Source organism: Lolium rigidum, chromosome 4 (genome assembly GCF_022539505.1).
Source record: "Lolium rigidum isolate FL_2022 chromosome 4, APGP_CSIRO_Lrig_0.1, whole genome shotgun sequence".
Classification (NCBI taxonomy): Eukaryota; Viridiplantae; Streptophyta; class Magnoliopsida; order Poales; family Poaceae; genus Lolium; species Lolium rigidum.
Window position 1 is genome coordinate 218,710,469 of NC_061511.1, and position 7,950 is coordinate 218,718,418.

Sequence of the window (7,950 nt, forward strand, 5' to 3'; positions counted from 1 at the left end):
TGCCGGATTTTCTTCACAAGTGTAGCCCAAGGTGGATAGATACCATCAGCAAGGTGGTACCCCTTGTTGTAGTGGTGGCCATTGATCTCGAAATCCACATCAGGGGACTGACCGTACGCTAACCTATCAAACACCGGAGAGCGATGCAACACATTAATGTCATTGTGCAAGCCAGCCATTCCGAAGAATGAGTGCCAAATCCATGTGTCATGTGAAGCAACAGCTTCAAGAATCACTGTGCACCCCTCAGAATGGCCGTTGTACGCCCTGCCAACCAAAGGGGCAGTTCTTCCACTCTTAGTGCATGCAGTCTATGCTGCCAAGCATCCCAGGAAACCCCCTAGAAGCGTTGATTGCCAATAGACGAGTTGTGTCCTCTGCATTAGCTTACCGAAGATATTGTTCTCCGAACGCACCGATCACTGCTCTGCAGAACCTGTACATCGCTACGACGACGCGAAAGCAGCGCGGGCCACGTCCTATGCTTCCGCACCGCTTGCCGGCGTCTCACCGATGGTGGCCGGCGTCGACAACGCTCCCAAATCGCCGGTCCTGGGGTGACGACAGAGCGGTGGGAGATGTGTGCGAGGGGGCTGTGTTTTGGGAGGCAGACATGCGGGCCAGGGGAGGACGCGAGCGGCCAGCGATAGGAATCCGCGGCCACGCAAACTCAGCCCAGATTTGGATCGGCTTTGGGTCGTTCCGGATGCCGCGGCCATCCTTTTTGGAATGGATCCACGCGCTGAGCCAGGATTTTGTCCAATTCAACTCATCCAAACGCGTGGACATGGGATAGGTCGGCGCGTTGGAGATGCCCTAAGCTTCATCAGCGTGCCACATGCCAACGCTGCCTGCGTGCCGGCAGCCTTCATTTTTCCTTATGTTTAAGCTTGTTTCTTTAATTCCGAGTATTATACTCCCTCACCTCCTCGAGTTGCCGTCTAGTTCCCCTCCTGTCCTCGGGTCTCCTCCCCGGGGATCCTCCGCGTGCGTCTCCTCGCCCCCACCGAAGCGCCCCGCCTTGCCTCCAGATCTCCGCCCGGCGACGCGCGGTCCCACTCCGGCGCCATTCGGCCGCCGGAGCGACCATCCCGCGGCGATGCGGCGGGTAGCGGCGCTCCTCCTCCTCCTCGCCTTCTCGGTCGCCGCCGTCGCAGCAGCAGAGGTCAGGGTTCCCTCTCCCTCCTTACTTGAACCTCTTAGTGAGTCGCTCGGAGGAACGTCGCATCCCCCGGACCGCGTGCGGCGCAGCCGCTTATCCTGACTGCGCACGATCTGGTCACGTGGAGGCTCCGTTTCTGTCAAGGAGAGAACGCGGAGACCTCGATTTACAAGTTTGGGGTGTGAGATACCAACGTTGTGTTACCTCTGATGATATAGTTCTGCATCAGTACGCAGAATTTCGAGTACTATAGATCAAATTTGCACTGAATTAAATGTCGCCAAGCACTTGCACATCCAAACTTAATTCCAGGCAATTAAAGCACCGCACTAGTGATCGTGATCCAGTGAAGCACTTGCCTTTTTTCAAACTTACTTTCAGATAGTAGTTAAAGTCAGTAGCCACGAAACCAGCAGCGATGTTTATTTCTCTGACACCTTGCTTCCTTTGAATCCAGGATATCACTGATATCCTACCAGCAGGAGGAGGGAACAACGGTAGCGCTATAGAGGATCCAGGTCTTGGCAAAGCAGGGCGGAATGGTGAGACAGATCCTGACACAGAGCACAAAGCGCACGAGGAGGGGGGACTCGACAACGCCATTGCTGGCAACAATAAGACGGATACTTCCATAGAAGGGACTAGCGCAGCAGGAGATGATCCAGTACAGAAGCCCAGCGACAGAGATGACAATACAACAACAACAGCATCCTCGACGGACTTTTCGCAGGATCCTCTTGTCAGCGGGTGCGATCCGTCCCATAGATGTCTCATTGGAAAGCACAAGTTCATCGCCTGCTTGAAAGTTTCCGGAGGTGATTTTCTAGAATCTCTTTATCCTCTCCTGTTGAATAGTGCTTTGATTTTATATGGTTGCTTCTACCATCCATATATATACCTGTAGATCAAAAATTGTTTCTGCCGTTGAAGGTCTGCCTTCGTCTTATGGTGGTTACACTGTTAATTTTTTCATTAATTATGAATCAGTAAACAAAGGTTGACAGTTATACTTCCTAAATCACCTTGGAAGATACAACTGTTGGGCAGATTGGGTCCCTGTAGAACTTAAGAATTTAACTTTACCTCAAGAACACTTTGCTATTATTTGTTCTGAAATCGCAAACATTTCTTCATTGTGAGCTGTCTGAAAGCCATGTACTCATCTTAGTTCATTCAAGCCCTTTCCACATTTTACATATAAGTAACTTGTTACAGTTGAACTTGAAACCAGATTCATCAGCTCTATCCCTCTTGATGGACAACAAAGGCGTAAACCCGCTTGATGTTAGCATAACGGCTCCACATTACGTCACCATAGCTGAAGCTACAGTTCATGTTGAAGCGAACGATCATAACGAGGTATAACAATGTGCACCATGATTTATCTTCGAATATGTTGATGGTTTTTAAGGCTTAAATTTTTTCCATGTGGACTGTCACAGTATTTTTCTTTTAAACGGAGTATTTTAGAATATAATGCATTTTCTCTTCCTTTTAGCCGTGGAAGTTTGTCCAACAAGCTTATGAGTGTCTTATTGCACTGTCCCACGACCATGGCTGCACATTTTGATTTATTTGTCTGTTGTTACAAAATTTGATAATGAGTTTTATATCACACATTAATTGCAGTATAGTATGTGTATCTCGATTTACATACACATGCATAGCTCTACTTTTTTATGTTAACACTGCTATCTTTACTCATATATCAACTTTAGAACTAGACATTTGGCATTCTGTTCAGTGTCCTGAGTTTGTACTGATCTTATGTTATTCTTTAAATGAAATCAGACACAGGTGAGTGTTTCTGTCAGTGACACCATGAATGACATGGCGATAGTTCTCAAAGTCGCAGAAGAAACCTGTAGAATCAATCTTGACACCGCAGTCACAAGAAACAGGGGCCGGGTAATACCAATGAGACTAACTTCAACCTACATGCTGGTGCCTGCATTTGTTCTCCTTGGACTGGTGGGATTATGCGTCAAACTCCGGAAGTCGAGTAAGTCAGATGGTGCACCAGCATACCAGAAGCTCGACGCACCAGAGCTGCCAGTTTCCATCGGAGGGAAGAAAGAAGCTGATCAGGCTGACAAGTGGGATGACAATTGGGGAGATGATTGGGACGACGAGGAAGCGCCATCGACACCGTCAAACTCGATGCCTAACTTATCATCGAAAGGTCTGGCTTCAAGGAAATCGACCAAGGATGGCTGGAAAGATTAGCTGCCAAATGGATAATTAGATCAGTGGATCATTGATTAGATAGTAGCAATGCTTACATTGTTTTCTTTTTTTGGAAGAGGGAATTTTGTGCTTGGTAGACTACGAGAGAGTGTAACACACTGATACCGCTAGAAATATGAATGATACTGTGCTAGTATAAGTTGTTCTTTTTAGTACGTGCTACTGTGCTGTATAAGTTGTTAATGGATGAATGCAATGTTCTGTAGCACAGTTTTGGACTTGTTGGAAAAACAAGTTTTCAGGGGGTTTAGAAGTACAAAAGAATATAAAGATGTGCAAAAATATAAATGAAATGCGCTATATGATGTTTTGTTAGACCATCTATGTTTCCCTTTTTATTATTATAGCGATGGACTGTATCTGCATCTGTCGAAGTTGGCCTTTTATGGTCCGTCCAGTTAAAAGTGGTCTTGGGCCCCATGTACCTTAGATGGGCCGACCCCTCCCTGTCCACAAAATATATAAGTCCAGGCGTGTTCGCAGTATTTTGTCATTTTCTACTCGTTAGACTTCGCTCCATTCCCCATGACTAGCCCCGGCGGCGCCGCTCTCCTGCGGCACGCTGCCGTCGCCGTGCTCCGCACAGCGGAGGCCGCCGGCAAGGTTTCCGCAGGCATGGCAATCCACGCGCGGATGGTTAGATCCACCCATTTCGACGTCATCCTGCATAACCACCTCATTTCCTTCTATGTCAAGTGCGGCCGCCTCGGCCTTGCGCACCAGGTGTTCGACGCAATGCCCTTCCGGAACCCGGCCTCCGGGAACCTCCTCATGTCCGGCTACGCTTCCTATGGGCGCCACGGGGATGCTCTCGCTCTGCTCAGGGCGGCCGACTTCAGCCTGAACGAGTACGTTCTGTCGACCGCCGTGTCCGCGACGGCCCATGTCCGGAGCTATGACATGGGGAGGCAGTGTCACGGACATGCTATCAAGTCTGGGCTGTCGGACCACCCCTACGTCTGCAATGCGGTTCTGCATATGTACTGCCAGTGCGCGCATGTGGAGGATGCAGTTAAGGTGTTCGAGAGTGTATCCGGTTTCAACGCGTTCGTGTTCAACTCGATGATAAATGGGTTTCTTGATAAGGGGAAGTTTGATGCTTCGGTCAGTATTGTGAGAAGCATGGTTCGAGAAGTTGAGCAGTGGGATCATGTGTCGTATGTCGCAGTTCTTGGGCATTGTGCTAGCACCAAGGAGTTGCTGCTTGGTCGTCAAGCGCATGCCCAAGCGTTGAAGAGGAGGCTCGAGCTGAATGTGTATGTTGGCAGCGCGCTGGTTGATATGTATGGGAAATGTGACTGTGCCTGTGATGCTCATTCTGCGTTCGAGGTTTTGCCGGAAAAGAATGTTGTTTCTTGGACAGCTGTTATGACTGCTTATACCCAAAACGAGCTGTTTGAAGAGGCGCTGCAGTTGTTCTTAGACTTGGAAATGGAAGGAGTCCGGCCAAATGAGTTCACTTATGCTGTGGCTCTCAACAGTTGTGCTGGTCTTGCAGCCTTGAAAAATGGCAATGCACTTGGTGCCTCTGCTATGAAAACTGGGCATTGGGGTGCTCTATCTGTCTGTAATGCCCTCATTAACATGTACTCCAAAAGTGGCAGCATCCAGGATGCATGGAGAGTCTTCCTTTCTATGCCATGCCGTGACGTGGTCTCTTGGAATTCCATCATAATAGGCTATGCTCATCATGGTCTTGCTAGAGAAGCCATGTGTGTATTTCATTATATGTTGGTTGCTGAAGAATCCCCATCTTATGTCACCTTTGTTGGGGTGCTGTCAGCTTGTGCTCAGTTGGGTCTTGTAGATGAAGGATTGTACTACTTGAATACTATGATGAAGGAAATGGGAATAAGACCTGGAAAAGAGCACTACACTTGTATGGTTGGTTTGCTGTGCAGAGCTGGACGACTAGATGAGGCGGAACAATTCATATTGAGTAATTATATCGGGGCAGACGTTGTTGCATGGAGATCACTTTTAGGTTCTTGCCAGGTATATAAAAACTATGGTCTTGGTCATCGAGTAGCAGAGCAGATCCTTCAGTTGAAGCCCAGTGATGTAGGAACCTATGTTTTGCTTTCTAACATGTATGCAAAAGCAAACCGATGGGATGGTGTTGTCAAGGTGCGGAAGCTGATGAGAGAGAGGGTGTTAGAAAAGAGCCTGGTGTTAGTTGGATTCAAGTAGGAAGTGAGGTCCATGTTTTCACATCAGAGGACAAGAATCACCAATGGATAAACCAGATCACCAGAAAACTCAAAGACTTGATAGATCAGATTAAAGTGATTGGATATGTTCCAAATTTTGGGGTTGTCCTACATGATATTGAGGATGAGCAAAAGGAGGAGCACCTTATGTATCACAGCGAGAAAATGGCTCTTGCATTTGGCCTTATTCACAGTCCCGAAGGAGCAACTATCCGTATAATGAAAAATCTTAGGATATGTGATGATTGCCATGTTGCTATCAAACTCATATCACTTGTGACAGCAAGAAGAATAGTTGTAAGGGATACCGTTCGCTTTCATTGTATAGAAGATGGAGTATGCTCATGTGATGACTATTGGTGATCCATATCTTGGTTATCAAAAGCTGGTAACAAAGCTACTTGAATCGGCTCCAGATCACACGTGATGCTATGGACATCAACATGGGTATGTCGTCTTACTATAATTTGTAGATGTATGAAGGATTTTCATAACTGAAAAACTCCTTTTGCCTGACCAAATAGAGCTTATGAGGAATTCACCTGTAAATATGTGAGTGCTACCGCAGCAACAGTGTCTCTGTTCACTATCTTTGATCAAGTAATAGATCAGACATACTGTATATAACATTTAGTTTACAAACATATACCAAAATAGTTCAGAAGTAACATTTTTTTCCACACTTAATGTTAATTGAATGATGAAGTTCGTCAATAGATGTGTCTGGCTAGATTTATATTCCAAAGAATTCATAGAGCTGTTCAAGAGGTCAATTTGTTTTTGCAAATTATGTTCTTCCTTAACTTGGCTGCAAAATATGCTTGCAATTTGGATCTGTGATCTCAAAACTTGGGGGCAGCAACTCTTTTGTTGCATGATCCACTACAGGTGAGGTCTGTTTCCCTATTATCAGAAGTTATCGTCTACGTTCAAGTAAGCAATCACAAGGATGACTGCTCATGTATACATTTTGTGCGCAGTTTGTTGCTTCTACATGTAGTTTTTCAGCAGAAACTGGCCTTTTATCCGTGAAGGTTTTCCAGCAAGCATGATGTTTATAGTGTTCTTATCTTGATTTGTATGCATGCTGACTGCTTCGCTGCAGTAATGTCTTACTTTTTGAAAGCTTGCTATGTTGCTTCTGTGCTAGAAATGTAGATTGTGTTGATCTGAATGCATTGTTGCACTTTCATGGGAACAAAGTAAAGTGTTGCGCGTAATCTATTTTTTTGTCAGATTGATCCTAGCATGCTGATGTTCAGCAATCCTCCAGATTACTATATTTTATGCTGCATCAAATATTCAGATCTTGATTTATTTTGCGCGCGTAATCTCTTTTGAGTTATTTTGCTGCTGCTGAGCATGGTTATGTTAACTGAATGGTGTTCATCTTGACAAGAGATTTACATCTCAGGTCACTTGCTCGCTACTCCTCTGCTCTCTCCTTCCCTGCCGCTCAGGTCTACCTGGCAGCTGCCACGAAGACGCTGGAGGCCGCACTGGTGAAAGAGCAAGACCTTGTCTTGGATGCCAGCCCCACCAGGAAGGTCGGCTCCCGGACTGTTAGGTACTCTGATCTGGCTCTGCTCGCGACTGACAGCTAGCAATTACATCTATTGCTGTGTTGACGCAAAATGCGTTGTGCAGGGAGCTCATCAAGCTCAGGTTTTCGAGCACATGCCGCCGTCCGGATCAAGGAGAGGGCGTCTTCCAGATTTTGGGGCAGCTGGAGCTGGGCGAAGGGAGCAGCGCTGCTGATCCGAGGCAGGGAATCTAGTTTCGTCTATCTCCATCCTCCTTTGAACTTAACATAGGTCGTATTTGTCACATCAAGACAAGTCTGGTGTTCAGAAAACTAACACTGAAAGGTGTGAATGTATATTCTGTGGTAAATATTACAACTAATTTAACATAAGGCAACCAATTCAGTCGAAGTATAAATCAGAAGCAAGCTGTTTTATCATGGAATTTTTTGTGTTAGCAAACTGTCTTTATCTTCACTTGATTGGGTAACTAAATTGAAGTGGTTAATAGTAGTTTCCTGACTTGATTTCATCTTAGTAGAAACCTTAGGTTCGTGAAAAAAGTTCAAAGTTCACTTCAGTAAAGTTAAGTCTGTCAGGTTACACCCGGTTATGCTTTGTTGGTTTTAGCTTGACTCTTATGTTCTTGCTGGAGCTGAATTGCCAATTGATATGTGTGAACGCTGCATATGTTTGCATATTGTCTCAGTACAGTTACAAAAGTTCAGTAACAACAAAGTGAGCAAAACAAGTGGTGTTTCCTCTGACCTATGCTGCTTGATTAGTGCAGGACACTACCAGTGTACAG

The 7,950-nt window shown here is 46.0% G+C and overlaps 2 protein-coding genes across 2 annotated transcripts; both read left to right on the plus strand.

Moving 5' to 3' along the window:
• Positions 1–1,062: 1,062 nt before the first annotated feature.
• On the plus strand, positions 1,063–3,561 carry LOC124649486. The gene is made up of 4 exons (XM_047189109.1): positions 1,063–1,165; positions 1,620–1,977; positions 2,394–2,521; positions 2,954–3,561. Exons 1-4 carry the CDS (start codon positions 1,100–1,102, stop codon positions 3,386–3,388), a joined length of 987 nt encoding a protein of 328 aa, XP_047045065.1. The 5' UTR covers positions 1,063–1,099; the 3' UTR covers positions 3,389–3,561.
• Positions 3,562–3,934: 373 nt separating this feature from the next.
• On the plus strand, positions 3,935–7,123 carry LOC124648274 (pentatricopeptide repeat-containing protein At5g39680-like). The gene is given in 3 exon segments (XM_047188065.1): positions 3,935–5,555; positions 5,558–6,066; positions 7,034–7,123. Coding segments are annotated over 2 exon segments (2,046 nt in total). The 3' UTR covers positions 5,983–6,066; positions 7,034–7,123.
• The last annotated feature ends 827 nt before the right edge of the window (positions 7,124–7,950 follow it).